Source organism: Haliotis rubra, unplaced genomic scaffold, assembly GCF_003918875.1.
Source record: "Haliotis rubra isolate DU_JTF1 unplaced genomic scaffold, ASM391887v1 Scf566, whole genome shotgun sequence".
Classification (NCBI taxonomy): Eukaryota; Metazoa; Mollusca; class Gastropoda; order Lepetellida; family Haliotidae; genus Haliotis; species Haliotis rubra.
Genome location: NW_025767264.1, coordinates 335,127 through 355,919, shown reverse-complemented (window position 1 = coordinate 355,919; position 20,793 = coordinate 335,127). Strand labels below are relative to the sequence as shown.

Here is a 20,793-nt window from a genome sequence, read left to right as displayed (position 1 = left end):
TACGAGCCCATGCATGGTTTTAGATGATAATGATTATATAATCTAAATAAAGAAAATAATGGGATTGTTGTTATGTCTCTAACTCAAGATCCTCGGATGATACTCATTACACCCACAAAGGATAAAATAGGCTATATGTTAACAAACCGTTCAGACACTGGTAATAAAATATTTAAATTTAAATTTATTGGAGGAAATCCTTTCATGATGGAACCAGGCTCTACACTTTATTGAAGCCTTTTTTAGAGATACCCCAACAGGAGATGTTTCACTTTTTGGCGGGTTAAGAATAAGATGGGGTTAAAAACACAAAAGACAGCATTGTCGTATTAATTGTATATGAAAAGGAACACCCGCCTTTACAAGTCTCGAGTGATTCATTGTTAATGAATATCATCGTATCAGATTTCCAGTTTTTTACTAATCTTATAATGTGTGCCTAATAAGCTATAGAAGAAAAAACAATTCATAGGACGGGAGACAACAAACCCGTCAAGCATTCATCATCAAAACCAAAGAAATAGTTGGAGATTAATTGTTTCCTCGATATCACTAGTATGAATTTATGTGCATAGTAGTATATGGAATAGCAGGTCTATTTTTCCACCACAGTTTTTAGCAATTAGACCAATGTCTATCTATGTGCATAGCAATGAAAGGTCAACTCACTGATCTGGACTACATATACCCAGGGATACTCTACAACAGTCTCATGTGTTCTATGGAAATTGTTTGATTTTCCAGCAGGACAAGGACCCAAAACATCGTTCAAAGCATTCACAGGCCCGGTTTCGGACCCAAAATATGACATTATTAGATTGGACAAGCTGTAGCCCTGACCTACATCAAATAGAAAATGTTTGGGGCCTTATGAAGGAGTGTCAATAAGAAAAAACTGACAAATATTGCTGAAATGAAAGAAGAGGTGGTCCGATATTAGGACAGCATGGACCACGACTTTCTAACTTCTTTGATCAGTAGTATGCCCCACCGCATTGAAGCCTGTATTGCTGCCCATGGTGACTTGACAAAATACTAACTGTTCACCTGTCTTTGAACCTGGACTTATGTTCTGCTAATATTCACATTTAATACGTGAGTAATGAGTGAAAAAAATTAAAAATTTACAATCTTTAAATTCTCAATAATTTCTGGTTGTACTGTAGCATAGTGATTTAGTGAAAAATCACAATTGTGCCAAGTTTCCAGTATTGCCGGTAGTTGTATCAATAACAGTAACAGTAGGAAGAGAGAAAACATCAGAATAAACAAGCATAAAGTTATGAAATATTTAATTCAGTATTTTGATAGGCTTTGGTTACAACTGAATTGACAGTACAGTGAGTAGCATGCAATAATGTCATGAAATACAAATCAAGCAAATGTTTTTTTATCCGAATAAAACCTACATATTTTACAAATACTGCAAGCCATTGCAGGACTGCTGCATTAGCAAAGGCTGAATGACACATTTACATTTGTATTATGGCATGTGTTTTCGTATATTACTGAAACACTATTGTGTACAACAACAAAAAAAGAAAATTCGTTCTCAATGGTATTTGAAGAACCTCAATGTAAACACATGGCACATATTATTGGTTTGTTGCAATATAAGAAAACTTACAATGAAGATGAATGTCTCCACTAACTTGGGGGAAACAACTGCAAACCTTATGCAGATTAATTGCACGAGGATCATGCATCAAACTGCTGAAAAGTATATGTAAATATCGTGCATGTGAACAGCTAGGTTTTTGGTGTAAAGTTTTGATAAGAATTCGCCATTTTTAACCAAGTTTGATCATTTACTGAACGCATGACAATAATCTTTTCAACGTTATGCATTTGTTTTACAATACATCAGTTCATGTATAAACATCACCTTTAAACAGTATGGAATATTTTGCAAAGTTTAGTTTAGAACAGTTGCCTGAAGTAAGTAGCTACATGTACACTAGTGAGTCTAAACTTTTGATGGGGAGTATATATCATGAGCATGTCTTTCTTACAGTAACAGATATTTAATGTCTCACTACTAAATAACGACATGAAGATCATGGAATGCCAGTGTTGAATCTTTGTCAATAACAGATAGTGTCAACAACGTCTAAATGAAAATAAAGTGATAACAATCTACAATGACACACCTACCTGAATAAAAAGTCATAACATTTCTTGGTTGAGTGCAGCTTTCTGGGCTAGGCCTGATCCCAGCGGTGCAATTAACGCATCATAGAGGTCTTGCTCTCTTACTGATTGGTTAGCCCTTCTTTACTACCAAACACCTCTTTGCGATCCCAAGGGAGCTGACAGAGTCTTTAACAGCACACACACACTATACAATCTTTAAGGAGCTGACATGATATTACTACCAAGAGTCTCTTTACGATCCTAAGGGAGCTGACAGGTCTTTAACAGCACACACCCCTTTATGATTTTTAAGGAGCTGACAAGTCTTTCCTACTAAGCACGTTTATGATCCCAAAGGAGCTGACAGATCATTACCAGCTAACATCCCTTTAGGATCTCAAGGGAGCTGACGCATCTTTACTACCAAACGCCCCTTTACGACCCTCAGGGAGCTGACTGGTCTTTATTTCAAAATACCCCTCTACTATCCTTAGTGAGTTGACAAATCTTGACTACCAAACACCCTTTTATGATCCCAAGGGAGGTGACAACACAAACACCCCGTTATGATCCTTAGGGCACTGACACGTCTTTACTGCTAAGTAACCTTTTACGATCCCAAGGGTGTTGACAACTCTTTACTATGAAACATTCCTTTACAATCCTAAGGAAGCTGACAGGTCTTTACTACCAAATGCCCCTTTATGATCCTTATGTGAGCTGACAAATTTTTACCACCAAACACTCTGCTGAGAGTCTCTTTTACAATCCAAAAGGAGCTGACAAATCAAGCAATGGGAACAGTTAGAGGTGGATTCTGAGGTTGGATGTACAAAGCTGGAATCTGTTCCAAATAAAATTGGCAGCTTGATGGATTTAGAAATGGCAGATAAGACTTGCTCTAAAATTCCATCCTGTGGCTGAGATTGTTTGAAAAATATTCAGACATAAATCTGGAGATTTGTCAGATTTTGACTGAAACAAGAAATGCTTCCAAGCTGATTGATCCGGCTCACCATGCTGGAGTTAATAGAAACATGGTGCAGTGATGTGTCTGAATCAGTTTGTTTGGAGGGAAATGTCAATGAAGACAGAAGAACTGTGTGTGTCTCAGTGATATAGATCTGAGATCCTCACTCTCAATTCCATCTGATTCATGTAAAAGCACTTTTTCCAGGGGCTAAAATTCTAGAACTGTGAAATCCTCCATGTGCGCACCCCAAGCTTCCATTCATGACGGTAATATGGAATTGGTCTCATTGGGGTGGTGAATATCCATGGAAAGATAGATATGTCAAATGGTAGAAACAGAAACCAAGAACGTGCCCTTTGATTTCCAGTAGAAGAAACTTTGAGGACTTGTGATGTAGATACACATTACTGGGATCAATTACCTCTGATCTTGACAGATTACCCCAATTTTTCTACCAAACACATGGTGAAGTGTGGAGGTGTTGTTTGTTGAAAGCGATTACATACAAGCCAGGTCCATTGTTCAAGGATCAAGGGTCCTAGATTCCTTACCAGACAGATTTAGGGTCCAGGAAATACAGTTAACTCAATTCAGACAAACAGAAATTCTTGTATTATGGATTTGCTGATAACACTAAAATATAATAGTTGTTTGCATATTACTACAGTTGATCTGTCATGCCATGAGAGTTTAACAATACTGATATGAAAAAAATGATCCATCCGTAACTGCTTTTGTGAACAAAAGTATGCTTGCAGTTGTTTTATTACACTATCATCATGGTCATGTGTTTCTGTAACTTATTCCTTCTACATAAAACTATTCTTATGTTATTGTTTGAGTCAATCAATCTCTGGGTCAATCAATCTCTGGGTCAGCTTGTAGCAAAAACATTGTAACATTTAAGCATAATGAACAAAATACCTGCCTCTTCATGTTTGGGTCTATTCTTTGTTCAGTCCACTGCTCTATGAAACTATTACCTGTGACTGAAGTACACCTTGGTTGTTTTCTTTCCTCCTTTCATGTCAAGCTATCAGAATGAACAGTTAAGAAATGGCACTTAACACATCAAGTGTTCATTAAAAGACACATAATAGTGATCTATACAAGATTCAAATATACACTACAGGCTCAAAAAGAGCCTAGCTAGTCTTGACTACACTTTATTATCAAATTGTAAATCACATTGTCACATCAAGAGAAATACAAAAACAATATGATTATCATCATATATTTGATATAAATGAAAAACACTAGAGCCAATTAATATGTAGTGAAACAGATGACAGAAACTGAGATATATGTAGAAGGACAAGTCAAGCAATTGTATCTGTCACATGGTGGCAAAGTAGATGATTCAGAGAAATTGCAACAAAATAGTTCATAGTCTCAGTACAGGGCATTATCATGTTAGTTTACACATCACTTAGAGCATTAATAAGCCCCTGCTGTAGATCCCCTGTTGTATAGTGATAAAGCATACAAGAAATAGTAACAAGAGACAGTGCATGTGCCTTAGTTCCATGGGGCCCTCAAATTAAGTCAGGCCGATTAGCAAACATCTAGTTAGAACATACAACTCATTTTCAGAGGCAATGTGACCATTTCTAAAAACAGAAATAACATCAATGAAATGTTCATACGAACAAAAGTGGAATGTCTGACATGTCTGCTGCTGTGCTTGAGCTCCATTTTCCATTACATCCTTTGCGCTAAGAGGCTTTCATATAAGCCTTTCATTTTCAGGCTCAGCTGGCTGAATGATGGACGATGAGTTTTCCTGAAAAGGATTAAAGGTAAAGATAAAACAAAGGTAAAATTTATACCATCACATTGTATGTCACCTGGATATGTAGGCAATGAAATATGTCAACAGTTGCCGTCAACATTGCTCTTCAAATGTATTAGTCAATTTCGCAGGTCAATGCTCATGCTGTTGATCACTGAATTGTCTGGTCCAGACTTGATTATTTACAGACCGCTGCCATATAGATGGAATATTGCTGAGTGTGGCGTAAAACTAAACTCACTCACTCACTCAAACGTATTAGTATTTAGAACAAATGTTACAGAGATATAAAACTAGCTGTTTTGTATGTTTCCACCTGTGGTCTCACAGCAAGCATCATAGCTTACTTGATCCATGACATCATACACACAACATGGGTGCACCACAACTCGTCAGATCATGATGTCTTTCAGTACAGCATAGCACAACCTAATTTGGTCAGAGAATGAGCTAGTTGCCACGATTTACTTTGACAATACAGTGCACTTCTACACCTTAAGTTCACAACTGCAGGTCAGGAGAGATGTTACCCTGCACAAGTTTTTCCAGTGGTGTTGTCATCACTTGTCATCACTGAAGTACGGGGAATGAACTTGTCAGGTTGTGACGACATGATAGGTTTCACCCCAGAATGATCTGAATCAGCTGATATGGGAATCCCGATCTGTCAGTCTGTCTGACTACTAGTAACCTCAGCAAGTCCTTTATTTGGTTTCCTGTCAGTGAGACTGAAGATCTGTGTAATGAGTTCTCCGGGAAACCTCTGTAGATCTGTATCGGATCTATGTGGTTGACTCCAGATGTATCACCAACTTGCACATTGTAGTGCAGTGAGCCCTTGATCCACCTATCCCCTCACAATAATTTCTGATTAAACATGGTTCAATCACCTGGAACTCATAGATGGTGCTGTCCTGTGTCCATTATGTGTCTCCCTCAGTTTTTATTGTTTGTGTTGAACATGCTTGTCCAAATCAGGACACAGAAAATCTAGCCTTGTGTGCAGCTTTCTTCCCCAGAAAAGTTCACCAGTCACAGTTTGCAAGCATCTGTTTAACTGGAATAGGATCTGTACTGACCATAGTCAGTGTGGATTCTTTCAAAAGCATTTCACCAGTAAGACCATGGTTGCAACAGTGAAACTAGTGGAACATGCGGTTGCATCAGGCAAACCTCACAGCCACGAGCATTACTCTCTATCCACTTGTATACACCTAGGTATCAAAGGTAACTTGCGGGTGACAGTCTTCATTCTGACTAAGCCACTGTGGTTTTCATGCAACTCTTGTAATACTGTGGGCTGGTATGACTACCCTTATTCCCCAGAATAGAAATCTCTGGTCTACCTGCAGCTCTAGACAATGTATCAAGTGAGGCTGAAGTTCATCGTCATCCATGTGATTTGGCTGGCCTCTGCAGGTGTACCCCAGTACTCTTGAAATCTGCTTCAATGATCTTGGCAAGTTCAGTGTGTAGCGTAGTTTATTTTTGCATCTATTTCTACAGTTACTTTAATGTGTTCTTCTGACTTGTGACAATTACTTTCGCAGTTGTGCACCTTGAGGATAAGCACTCATCTTTGAATTCTATCGGGTGCCAGAGTAGGAATTCATATTTTCGGTCCTAAGATACTTGTCAATGGCTTTTGGGCTGTTATCAATGTGAAGTTCCTTCCATATCAATATTAATGAAGCTTGATTTTTAGCTGGGTATAGTGGTCTCTGAGTTTGTCAGTGTTTGTCATGCATAAGCCACTGGTCAGTCAAATCCATCCTCCATACTGGTCTGTAATCAGAGGCCAATGTATGATGAGAGTAATAATGGACAAAGATACAATCACTTGACAGTTCTGTGTTACACCTGAAAGCCTCCACTTCTTCTGTATTCCATTTCCAGTGTGTACAGTGGAGACATAGACATGTCTATGCTTCTTATGTACTTCCCATAGTAATTCACCATTGTGATGAATGCGATGTCTAAGGTACTCAGTGGGGCAAGTCATGAATCTGCACTTGATCAGCTTGAGGTCTTCCGCTTCCGTACCCATCAGGATATCATCCAGCATAACTTCAAGCCTTCAAGCATACATTGGAATATTGCAGGAGCTGTTGAAATTCTGAATGACAACCATTGATACTCATACAAGCTTTTATTGGAGCTGTTCTCTGACAGTCCAAGCTGTTGGTATGCACTTGATAAGTCAACCATACTAAACCTTTGCTCTTGATAGGTTGGAGAATAGATTCTCCGCTGTTGGCGTGGTGTATACCTTGGTTTCGAGTGATGAATTTACTGTCACTTTGTAGTTCCCACATACGCACATGACTTGTCAGATTTGGGACAATCACATTTGGGGACGCCCTATCAGAACATTAAGTTTTCTTCATCATATTGTCCTTAAACGCATATGTATCAGACTGTACCAGGCTGACAGGCTTGAAATTCTTTCTTTTTCAAATATCCCTTGTACTTTTCCATAATATTCTCAACAGACTTGACTGCCTGCATGGTGTAGCGGTTGGAGCATCTGCCGAGAGAGCGGAAGGTCCCGGGTTCGATCCCCGGCCACGTCATACCAAAAGACGTTAAAATAAGGTACTTGTTGGTCCTTTCCTGGTGCTTGGCATTAATGGGTACAACAAGGACTTGTCCTTTCCGAGTCAGTATAATGCATCTGAGCGGGGTATTTATGCTCAACTGTGGCATGGTATCTCAGTGAGCTAGCACTATAAACCAGCTTAAGTCTGGGCTAGAACAAAATTAAACAGCCACACATACACATGCATGCACGTCCTCATATGAGCGAAATAATCTTAAGCGCGACGTTAAACCCCATTTCATTTCACCTCACCTCAACAGACTTGATAGATCCCTCATTAGAAATGAGTCCTTCAGCTACACAAACACTGTTTCATTTCATGTTGAAACTTGCCAACCAAACTCATCCAAGGAGTGGCAGTTTCCTTCCTTCTGCAACTCTGAGAGGTAACCTCTTTGTCATATCCTCATACTGTACATGCACCTTGATTTCACCTAGAATCGCCATCTGATCTCCGGAATAACTTCTCAGTTTCATGCCTGATCTTTCAAAGGCAAGTTAGAAAATTTCTTCTTGTATATTGTCTCTCCAATCCAGTATCTATGGTGAATTCCTGTTCTGTCCCTCTAGAGATACAATAGTTCTATATACACTTCTTCTAGCCACATCAATGGTAGCATAGACTGTGCACAGATATTCCTCTTTTTCATCATCCTCATTTTCATTTTCATCTATTTCAGCAAGATATGGCTGTCCCTTGCGCTGACCTCTGTACTGTCTCTTTCCACTCTTTTGGCCCTATTCTCTTAGAAGTGTTGGTGTGGTCTGCTTTTTACAGGGTCTAGCAATATGTCCTATCCTGCCTCATGAATCACTTTATATATGTAAGTAAGTATCTCTCAGCGTAATGCAATGCACTGCATTGAAAGCACATACTTTTGCGTGGCCCTGTCTTTCCAATCTTCTATGTTTCACCATGTTCACCTGTTCTGAGGACTGTTGTGGTTTGAATGACTGTATATCCTTACTCGCCCTTTCTACTTGAATAGTTATTTCACATGATTTCTACCAAGTAAATTCTTTGTCTGTTGACAACTTTTCTGAATGTGTTCATTTTGTAACTGTGCTACAAGCTTTTCTCCATTGACTCAATTATTTTAATGCAAATATGTATTCTGGCACAATTTCAGTTGGTGTTTTCTTTTACTGAATACATACCTATCACATTTCTATGATTTCTTACTCTATTTCATCAATACAAGAAATTTGGATATTGGAGTGGATATTGAAGAGGTGTGGTGTTTCACAGTGATTTCACAGCTGCAGACTATTATAACAACATCACACAAATAGTTGCAAAATGCTTCAGTAAGCTATATTCACTCTTTCAATAACAGCATGGAAATACTAGTAATCTGATGGTTGTCCTCAGGTGACATTGTTTAACACACATCCATCAGAGTGACTTTCTGCAGAATCCTGCACACATGCATGCACATGTTGATGTATTTTCCTGTGACTAAAGATGCCATTACTACCTTATAGCAATACAGAAAGACAATAAACTAGTTGAAGTTGTAATGTGGATTAATCATGCAACAGACCAACTACAGATCCAAATCAACGTTTTGTGCAAGTGCGCAAGTTAACTTTATATGTACTATCAAAACATTCTTACAGTTCACATAAAATATTCATGTGCCTCAAAAACACTATTCAATGTGTCATTCTAAGACATTATGTGACGCAAGATCTTACCATTTGTATACCCAAACCCAACAAATAATGCCAAGTCCTTTATATCCCATAAGCAGGTGTTATTTTTAATTCAAGAAAATGCCTACTCAAACTTCCAGCATTCCATCATGATCTCATATGCTTCATCACAACATGTTTCTGGCTTTTCCAGGCGACGGCCATCTTGCAGGAACTCAAGAATTGCTTGACCTTTCATTTTCTGCAACAAATTAAATGATTGAGTAAAATGTCTGTGAAGTCATCCACTACAGCTGTATTACAGTGGTCATAAGGGTGAGCAAGGATCCATATAAGCAAGTTCAAAACAAACAAGTACCATTCCATCACTTACCAGCCATTTTGGCCACCTCATCTCCAATTTTGTTTGTCATATGGGACGAAGATAAACTTCAAGACAACACAAAGCTGCCCTGAGGGAAGTCCAGTGCCTCAAATCAAATAATTGAATCTTTTAAGGTAAGATAAGAAAATGGTTATCTATTTCTTGCAACATTGAAAATCCAGGCCCCTGATTGGCTGGAGAGTGTCCCCGCCATGTTCACTTGTCTTAACATTTTGCTCCTATATTCCAGGTAATTATGACTTTATTGCATCCACTGAAATATATATTTGTTTGCCACATGCTGATGAACACAAATGTATATAAGTTATGTAACCTGAAACTGTGTGTACTGTAAATTTAGCGATTTTTGCAATAACGCTGTCTCGCTGTGTTTTTACCCGCCATCAACAAAAGGGCTATTTCAGTAAATATTTTGTGTTAGAGTGAGTATATCAGCAGTGTATTATCATGGAATAGTAATTCATACGAAAATTCATTATTAATTATAACCACTACAAGCGATATATTAGGATTCAGATATTAGGAAAATATAAATATAGAATGTTAGTTTCATCATGTATCAGTAATAGCTTAGAGAAAGACTCCAGTCAAAAGTAGTAAAACTCATCTCACAGACATACTATTTGAAAATGGTGTAAATTACAGCTGCACAATTTCACAGATGTTCAAGATAAAATCCTAGCCTAAGGTATCAAGAACTCAGGACAAGGGTTATGTTAATGTTCTAATAACAATACCAATAGAACACAGACTAACACTTTCAAAAATGTTATGTCTGGCACTCACAGGAAGGAAGTGAGGAATCTTCCTACTGGGTAGGTGAGATGCTCTTACTACCACAACTAATTGTGAATTGTTGACAAAGGATGACTTCTGTTGAAAGTCTGAAAATTTAGTTACAGTGTGATGGCAACCAAAACAGCAGTATGGCAAATATTGAAGAGAGATTATTGATGAATCATATTCCTCTAAGGGAGAAAGATGAGGATGTAACTGTAATTCATCTCTTAAACTACTATATTTTTGTAAAGCATCATAACATGTGATATACTGAAGCTGGGTCTGGATAACTGAAAGTATGACATTTTCTTCTGTACCAACTTACATGATATGGCTTCTTTCCAAATGATAAGGCCTCCCATAGGGTGACACCATAGCTCCAAACATCAGACCGAGAATCGAACTTGAAGTAGTAAATGCACTCCGGAGCATACCACTTCAGTGGCCATTTCCCAGCCTCTGAGGCCTGAAAAGAACAATTGTTAATAACATTTGAAAGACTTGTCTTTTTGTTTGAATGATAAATGTACCAGTATGTAAAATTACTTTCAGGTGTGAGGATCAATATCTGATGTATATCCACTAGGGTTGGGTAATCTCAAACAATCTGTATTACGATATATTGCGATATGAGCTGGCATTTTGAGATATGTGTTGCAATATTTTGTGAAACATGTAAATTTTATTTTGACCATTGAAGAAATTTTGTAGTTTACAAATTGTTTTAATTCTTTTTATTCATTTCAGACTGTTGTGCATTTCAGGGTGGAGTGAAAATTGATACAACACTTACAATACAATACAACACTGGAGATACATGCTGCATGACAGTCATCTACTGTAGGTTCTCTAAGTGTACAATTAATCAAATTGTAAAATTTGGCAATCCTGTTGTTTTTCCTGGCTATGTATCTTTCGACTATTACAATATCCCGTAAGTAGTATGAATTCTGAGATATGTAAAAGTTTCTTATTAATACCAGAGGTAAATATAAATCTTCTACCAGCAAGTATAATGTTGTTGATAAAATAATAGCCAGTATTAAGTCTCAACAGGATTGTGAAATTTGTGAATACCAATTCAAAATTAAGAATGTTTTTAAGAAACACTCTTAATTTATTCCAAAATGTCTGTACATATTCACAAGAAATAAAAACATTGACAATATCTTCAGGTTCTGTTTTGCAATATGTACAAATATTTCTATCTACTTATAAATTTCACTTTCATTAACTCTCTTTAGGTATATATAATCTTATTAATAAACCTGAACTGGAAATCCAATAACTTAATATCACATGTACATTTTCTATAGTTAGTGAAAATATTACCCCTTGGTAATGAAATAGTAATCAAACTGTCCCACTTGCTACACACCTTGGGTAAAACATCAGTTTTTGTCTATTTGTCATAAAACATTCTACATCCTTTGGAGGATACGAGAAGAGAATATACCGGTACTGCATGATCACTAGATATTGGTTTACAAATTTTGCATTACTGACAGCATCTCTCTGGGATATTTTTCATCACCCTGTTATAGTCTAAGAATGTTCCTCTAACTGGATATCTGGTCTTGAAATCATCAAACGACAATAGACTATTAGAGTTACAGAGGTCTTTTATTCCGTTATCAAACCAATCTTTTATAAATAGAGATGGATCTGAAAGCTGATGATTAAACCTGAGCGGTTCAGAAAGTATTTTGGAAATATCATTCTGATCAGCAGTAAAAAGACAGGTATATCTCTTCCATGCTTGTCCACATTACAAAATTGGTCTGCATTACCCCTAATACTTGCAAGTTGTCCGATGGGAACATTACACAGGTTATTGTAACTTTCATTCTTAAAACATCTCTTTATTGAGGATATTTTCAATGCATCAGTAAAGGACTTTATATAAATAATTCTAATTCCCCCGTCCCCACAATCCTTTTTTAAATTTACTCTTTTTATCTTATCCGGTTTACCATTCCAAATAAAAAGTTTCTCAATTGTCAATATCATCAATAAAACGTTTTGGAGGATTAGGGAGAGGTGTAAAAATATGAACTAGAGTGGATACAGCCAAAGTTTTTATAACAGTAATCTTACAAAGAATAGTCAACTTCCCTTTCCTCCAGTTTCTAAGAATGTTTGATATAGCTTTTAGTCTTTTCCTTGTGTTAATAACCCACAGATCACTAAAGTTAACGTATAAAATTATCCCAAAGGTCTCAAAGTTTCCTGTTTGCCAATCTAAACCATACTCACTGCAAATCATATCCTGGCTATTTGCCATAGCTCCAATCAATAAAGCTTTTGCTTTGTCAATGTTTATTTTTAATCCCGACATCTTAAAAAATAAAGTGAGGGTATCCATAGCAGCCCTTAGGCTGATTTCAGAACCATTAAAAAAAAATGGGTGTCATCTGCATAATGACCTAGTATATAATCCTTGCAATTCAAAATAACACCCTTAATATCTACATTTTCATGAATCATGATACCTAAGATCTCTGCTACAGAAAAAGATAAGGTGAGAAGGGATCCTCTTGCCTACAACCTCTGTTGTTTGGAAAGAATTCAGATAGAAGCCAATTTTGAATATTGCAGGAGGTAACATTTTTAGTGAGAATTGAGATCCATCTAAAGATATTTAGGCCAAATCCAAATTTTTGTAATACCTTATTTACAAATGATTTTGAAACAGTATCAAAGGCCTTTTCAAAATCAATCAACAATAAAAGGCCTGTTTTATTTTGTTTTCTGGTTTCAAACAATACATCATATAGTAGTCTGATGTTTTCACTAATACATCTCCCAGGAATAAAGCCTGTTTGGTTTTCATGAATAAAATAGTCAAGTGAACGTTTCAATCTACTTGTGATACAGGTACTTATTATCTTATAAATACAGTTTAGTAGTGATATGGGGTGCCAGTTCTTTAAGTATTTTCTGTATTTTCCTTGTTTGGGTATGCAGGTGATAACTCCCCTATTCATCATCAAAGTTAGGCGATCATTTCCAAAAGATTGTCCCAAGTCCAGCCCAAAAAATTTGAAAGATTCTATAGAGTATCCATCAATACCTGGACTCTTGTTGTTTTTCATTGATTTATTGCTCTTAGGATAGGGATTTCTAATTAACTTTGAAAGATTTTGGAAGGGTTGGGGTATTTAGTTCTGAAAGAGACCAAGTAGTTTTTTGGTCATCCATACAGTCCTGCTCAGGGTCAGAATACAGATTTTGATAAAAAGCCTTTTGTTTGTCTAATATATATTTACCATCAGTGAAAATTTGATAACTTGAAACACAACTATCATTGCACAATGTCACATAACAACATTATCTTAAAATCCTTTTTGCTTTAAGTGTTCAAAAGATCTTCAGAATAATTATGGCTCACTTGAAAGTGAAAACACATAGGTAACTTGAAACAAGTTAATTTATCCACCACCCTCGTTCCTCTCTCAAATGTTTATATATGCCAATCAATGTGGGAGGTCAGGGTTTTGTCAGAAATTATGTTGTGTACCGGTACTTTAGCACATATTTATTTATAGGATGATCCTCTGGTGAAGACTCATGATGAAAACAAGGAATTCCACAGCTATTTTAACGGTGCCAAGGTTGTTGAACAGAATCTGAAATTTGTCATTTGTGGAAAAGCTTTTTGAGAAACCATTGCATCGTGTGTACATGCAGTGCGTGGAACAGAATAGCAAGCCAACTCCTTCGCCTGGATGAAGTCAGCAGATCGATAAATGTGAAACTGAGGGCTTTATTTTCGCTAATCAGGACCAGTCACTCCCCACTCACAATCGCCTAAATGTGATTCTTAAAGGTCACATGCAACAACAACAAAAAAAAACATAATTAAAACACAATTATCACTTATTCATGACATATCATATACATTGCTGATTATGAAAAAACCAAAAACAACAAATTATAAGCATACAATCGCAAATTAAAAGTGCAATATTTTGTACTTGGGTTTACTTCCCTCAAAATGAAGCATCTGGGATACCGAACCCAGTCAGAGCAGGTGGGCATGCACTCAAGTGTAACGAAATCTTTCATTGGCTGGTTCATTTGCCGATATACTCAGGGCTCTTTGTGTGTGTATAGAGATGTTGGGTTTTGTAAATACATGCTCATTTTTTGTGTATCATTTTGCAAATCAACAGACATCATAACATGTCATGTGTACAAGTATCACATCTGCCTGTCTGTGTAATTACATAATGTGACAGAAACAGAACTCGGGTGCACGGGCCATAAATCAATGTATAGCCTGATAGGTGATAAGTTCAAATTACATGTGGTCAGTGATCGAAGTTGTGTATTGCATATTGTCATTAGCAGACAGGCAGGCAGACACATAGGTGTCAATAAAACAGACATTGAGTTTTGTCTGTGACAGAGGCATATCTATATCACAGTTAGAAATTCTGACAATGCTAAAGAATGACGTTGCTTTTAAGTATCGAACGGAGAAAGTGACACAGTAAGAAGAACGTGTGGTGAAATAGTCAAATGAAAGTATATAAAAAGTTGATTCGGTAATCTCTTGTCACAACATATAAAAAGCTCGCGCCTGTGAAATAACAACAAAACAATTAGAAAATGTCAAACACCTCACTGGTTGACACATAGCTGAGTAGATCTACATCCTTAACAAGGTTCTTTTATGCAACGAGTAGATTATTTACTACATGTATTTGTTGTTTGTGTACACAACCAAGATTAGACTATTCCTGCTCAAAACCTTATAAGTCGGGCATCCTGCTTCAAGCTACGCGAACCCATTCACTGCGCATGCACTATGAGTGCAGCATAGAACAGCTGTTGAAACCACTTCTCACCCCAGCTGGGGTGAATTTAGTGAATCGTTTGAATTCTGATTTGGCAGGGGTTTTTTCATCATGTTATTTTTCAACTTAAAAAGTTGAATTTGATAATTTGTTACTGTAAGCCCATACCGAAAGGTATCAGAATCTGCAAAGTTGTGTTTTACGTTGCATGTGACCTTTAAAGAAAATATTAACATGAAATGTCGACTGTGTAACGAATTTGCAGAGACTGTCCAACACTCTCTCATTTGATGCCCTTCCTTGGCACAAACAGCATATCTTAAATGACATGATGGCATGGCTCACTGCTTCTATTATCGTCTTCGCCATGCTTGTGGCTTTGACTCCGAGGTCCATCCATGGTACGACACTGAACATGTCCAGGGCATCATGGAAAATGACAGCTTTAGACTTCTTTGGAGTAGGCCAATACACAGCCTCAGAGGAATTCCAGCCAACAAAGAAAATAAGATTATAGAGTCTTTCCACCAATTCATTTGCAAGACTAGTCGTTTCGATAAAACGGTCTAAACAAAATAATAAATAACAATTATCTTAACAAAAAGTAATGAAACATAACTGCAAGAGCATTGTTAAATACAATTCTCAATGCACATACGATGTTCCGATTTTAGATTTTCATTTTGTCAATTCCATTCTGTCTTTTGTCTAGTTCTTGTGTGTTCTGTTTGTGTTATATTTGTACTGGTGAGGTATTCACAAAAGCAAAGCTTTGCTTGTTTACCAAACCAGATTCTCTCAAGAATAAAAATATGTTTAAACCACAAACATGATCTTGTCCTTTTTGATAAAGCCAATGAATTTATTTACATCATCGAATTTTCTGTTCCTTTTGACAGCAATGTGATTGGCAAGATTCAGGAAAAGCATTCTAAACATGCGGACCTCGCCTTTGAAATGTCTCGCTTTGGTTCCCAAGTGCACTGTTGTAAGGCTCCCCATTGTTCTGTGTGCCCTTGGTTTGGTACCTCCTGCTCTCTTGAAGCAGATTAGGAGAGTGCCCGAGTACAGCCCTTCTGACATCTGGGTAATGCAGAAGGCTGCAGTATTCTCCTGAAAGTTCTTGATGGGTTTGAATAGGCAGCGTTTCCTGGGAGAAGTCCCATTCGCTGTCTGGGCTGCGTGTGGAAGGGGCAAGGGCCCTGAGCTGATGATGAGCATTACCAGCCTGACTGTGCCAGGATTACCCTAACTCTCTCTGCTGCATTTTTCATCTCAATCTGTAAAAAATAATAATAATTCATTTATATAGCGCCTTGTATCCTTCTGACTAGTTGCTCACTGGACGCTGTAATCAGAACCTCATTATTATAAGCCTAGATAACCCAAGCTGCCAGTGAGGTGCTAGAAGATTAACCCTCAAACGTATACCCCTGGGCCTTTGAAGCCTACCTAGGTGTTTTCTTTTATACAAAACCTTTAATATTAGAAGCATGTTAATATCGGTTCATGTATTCTTCTAAAAGGTCAAAATCTTTAATTCTTCAAATCTATTGGCAGTAGACATAAAAAGTCTTAAGATTATTTAGCAACACTTTTAATATCAGTGAGGTATACCCTGGTAAATGGGTATTTTGCTAACAACGGTCCATGTGCCAGATTATGCAATTGCGTCAGTAGCACTTCACAATGAGCAAGAGGGGAAGATCAGGTAAAAGTGACGTTGAGGAAAGAGATATTTTCCTTTGTGACGACAGTTCTTCTGTTAATGATTTTGTTCCTTTTTGGACTCTTCTGATGATTTACTTGACAGATTCTGAATCAACAGAGACATGTGATGATGATTCAATGCATCCATCTCATTCAGAAGAGAATTTTATCTTGGAAAAGACGGAGGAAGATGGTCGCACACTCCTCCTGGATCTAGTCTAGTTTCAGAAAAGACACAAACTGGCACTAATCAGAGAGTTTGAACATGCTCTGAGGAAACATTATATTCTGGGTGAAAACCTCACTGTAGACGAGCAGCTCCTGAGGCCCAAGTTCGTTCATCCAGTACATGCCAGCAAAACCAGACAAGTACGGCCTCAAGATTTTCAAGATTCTGACAACAGCGAGCCCATCAGAGGTACATGCTTGGGACAGCCCGTCAGAATAAGTGCTTCTTGCCTCCAGAGTTTCAAACAAAGAAAGGAGGATCTTTGGATTCCAGGGCAAGACCACCATTGTCAGCTATACAAGAAAAACAACACTGTGGTTCTGCTGAGCACAATGCATAGTACACCTGATGTTGGCAATCCCCCAAAGAAGAAGAGGTCATCCTCTTTACAACAATACAAACGGAGCCGTAGACACAACGGCACATTGCTGCACCAAAAAAACAAAGACCAAATGGTGGCCACTGGTGATGTTTCTGAACATGTTCGATCTGCCTGGTATAGCTTCACACACAGCATGGGGATCGAAGATTCCAGAGATGAGGACTACGAGACAGATGTTCCTGCAAACTATACAATACATACACACATTCACCACACACGACACATCCAATAAACACACACACAATCACATACATCCACTGCACACACACATCCACACATGTCCACAAAACACACAAATCCACCACACAATACACGTACATACATCCACCATACACACAAACATGTCCACCGATGTATAGTTGAAGTTGCTAGCTTACAGTATGCTTATGGTATGTAGTCTCTCATGACTCATACAATATCAGTAGTATAATCTAACATTCTCGATTTAAATATAAAAATGACAAATTACACATAAAAATAACAATTAAACATCGTGTTACATACCCTTTGGACACAACCTTTTGTTCAAGATGCTTCATGGTTATGTTGCCAAAGTGCAAGTGCATCACACAATATGAAGAATGCTAGAATTTTCACCTTCCTGAAGTATGGTATGACTGGGTCTTTGAGGCCCATGGAGTACGGAATACGATGTTTGAGGTTTAATAGTCAGATGACTTATCTCATCAGGTGCCCATTTTCTGCTGGGTGAATAGGGGCAATTTTGAACATACTCCCTTGCTTAAGGTGAGGCTACATGTGTCACATGTGCTTTGTTATGAGGCAGGACTGAAGTGCTAGAAACTCTCAGGAGTCAAGCTGCCAAACACGGTCACCCATCTAAAGACTCTCCACGCTCAACGTTGCTTAATCCTCTCAATTCCACTGTCCAACCCATTCAACAGGAGAGCAGCATAATGACATCCCCAAATAAAACTTACAATAATTATTCAACATTTCGGATTTACGTGTCATTTGAATTATGCATGGAATGCATTAATTCTTAGCTTCTAAATATATAACCTTCAATTAGTTTATTTACCTTAGAATGAAACATCCGCGAATTGAAAATGTGTTCCCCAAATTTCTTGGCACACAGCTGCAAATAACGGCCATTGTTGATTTCAGGCACATCACGTCGAGTGGTACCCAGTCTAATATATTCTTTATTATGAAATAATTTTTCATAATTTGATCAATACTTTTGTTCTTTGGTGAAGAGAAAACATTGAAGTTTCCCATTTTCAAAAAATTTGTAACTTTCATTTTAATTAGTTATAAACAAAAACAATCTCAATGTTTCATCACCGATTGGATGAATATGAACGATTATGGCAACGGCGGTAAACAAACAACTCCACATGCATTGTAATAATGAAAACATTGTGCCCTCCTTGTGATAGATCCAACTATTTTTGCTGGAATTAACTACTTGGTCTGATTAGGTAAATGTCAACTTCTTTGTAAAAAAAATCATATTTATCGAGTTTATAATGATTTTGTTCGATAAACTCCAGACACTGACAATGTTGACAGCCGTAGGTGATGCGAAAGGGCATGGTCAAACTCGCGTTTTTCTAAGATGACAAGTCATGAAGGGTTTTTAAAATATGCGTCCATAAGCAGAATCTGAACTAATGTACATTCTTAGAAAACAATTCAATACCTAAATAATACAGATCATGAAAAATAATCACAATATTTGTAATTGTACCCACCCTTGATGAAACCAGAAGCACACATCGCCATCGCAAACATGGAGGTAAAATATGCTCGAGTTGGAAAATGACCATTGATACATTTTCTAAATTGATTCAAATTCACGTAAAATCCTAAATATAAAGTAGAATTAACTTTTTAATCACCTTTAATTGGTTACTGTTAGCGGTTTTCAACAGTTGTCATTATTTGCTTCTTGTATATTTTTCCCCTTCAATATTGCTGCTGGTGCGTAGCTCTTTATTTTTACAACAAGTAATAATGGATTTTGCTGTCAATGATTTTGGTGTTCAGGGAGTTCGACACCCCACCCCCAACCCAACCCCTTTGAAAATGACTTAACTCATTAAGCCCGAGAGCCACCTCACTACTCAACACCTGGAACCCCTCGCTGATTGTCCACTCGCTGTGCCGAGACTAATTAGTGCTAATCACACCTGATTTACCTGGCAGGTTTCGGGGATGACAGGAAACTGTCTAGTCGTACAAACAAGTCCTGATTGTTTAATTGTGTCATAAAAATATATGTTGCAGGAAAGCAGGTGTGAATACATATCGTGTATTGCAAAGTTTTATGTAATTTGATTGCAAGTTTCTCTTGTAGACCTTTGGCGGCTTGTATACTGAAAGCCATTAAAAATGCAATTTGACATTCACACTTTCTTTACTCACACTAATTTCAACATATATAAACCTAACTGGCAGATATGTTGTAAGTGAACATCTGTGAATAATTTCATCTGAAAATGTCCAGTCAACAACAACATCAGTGACGCAACAACGACATCGCACAAAGGAGGGGTCACTTGCAGTCAATATCGTGTGTGTCCACCATGCGCTGCAAGACATGCTCGCAGTCTTTGGGGCATTGAAAGACACACATTTCTCAGGAACAGCTGTTGGATGGTCTGCAGCCTCTGATGGTCTGTTGTTGATCATGACACCACCCCCCTCCAAAACGATCATGTTCAAGGACACAGTTTGGCGCAAGTCTTTCTCCTTTACGTCGATAAATCTGTTGACGTCCATCTGCAAAGGATAAGTTAAACCTGGATTCATCTGAAAAAATGACATCTGGCCATGTCCTGTTGCAAAGATTGACCCCATTTGCTGCCCATCGCTGTCTGGCAAATCTGTGGCGATGCAATAAGGTTGGACCACAGTACGGGTGACGACACCGGATGTTGAAGGCAGCAAGGCGTCCTTGCACCTTTTGGGCGCTGAAATGACGTTGACTTGTCCCAATTGTCCTCCTTGCCTAATCATCAGCTGTTTGGAATGGATTTCAAAAGTGTGCAACTCGGATATTTCGGTTTTGTCGAGCTGTTATCACAGGTGGTGCACCAGGTCGCGGACAATCAGCAACACTTCCGGGTAGCCCAAAAACGTTGTCTGAGTTGACTTACAGTGCCTGGCAATCATCACATCTGAAGCACCTTGGCTGACCATACCGATAACCTGATTCCTTTCGTCTTGTGTCAAGTGTGGCATTTTCTCAAAGTGATTGAGTTTCACAATTCCTTGTGCTTTTTCAGGGCCTGGGTGCAGGTAATGCATGTGCACAACGTGTTACATGAATGTGGTTGTGTTTACGAGAAATGTCAAAGGTTCAGTTTTAAGTATCAAAGTTCAT

The 20,793-nt window shown here is 37.8% G+C and overlaps 1 protein-coding gene across 1 annotated transcript in view; it reads right to left on the bottom strand.

Moving 5' to 3' along the window:
• Window positions 1–1,275: 1,275 nt before the first annotated feature.
• The window catches only part of LOC124254149 (tyrosine-protein kinase SYK-like), a 323,457-nt gene continuing 303,939 nt past the window's right edge, over window positions 1,276–20,793 (bottom strand). The window contains exons 14-16 of the mRNA XM_046688027.1: window positions 10,644–10,784; window positions 9,282–9,394; window positions 1,276–4,889 (exon numbers count right to left, since the gene is read on the bottom strand). Of these exons, the coding sequence (XP_046543983.1) occupies window positions 4,808–4,889; window positions 9,282–9,394; window positions 10,644–10,784 (336 nt within the window). The 3' untranslated portion in view covers window positions 1,276–4,807. The remainder of the gene's footprint in view (window positions 4,890–9,281; window positions 9,395–10,643; window positions 10,785–20,793) is intronic.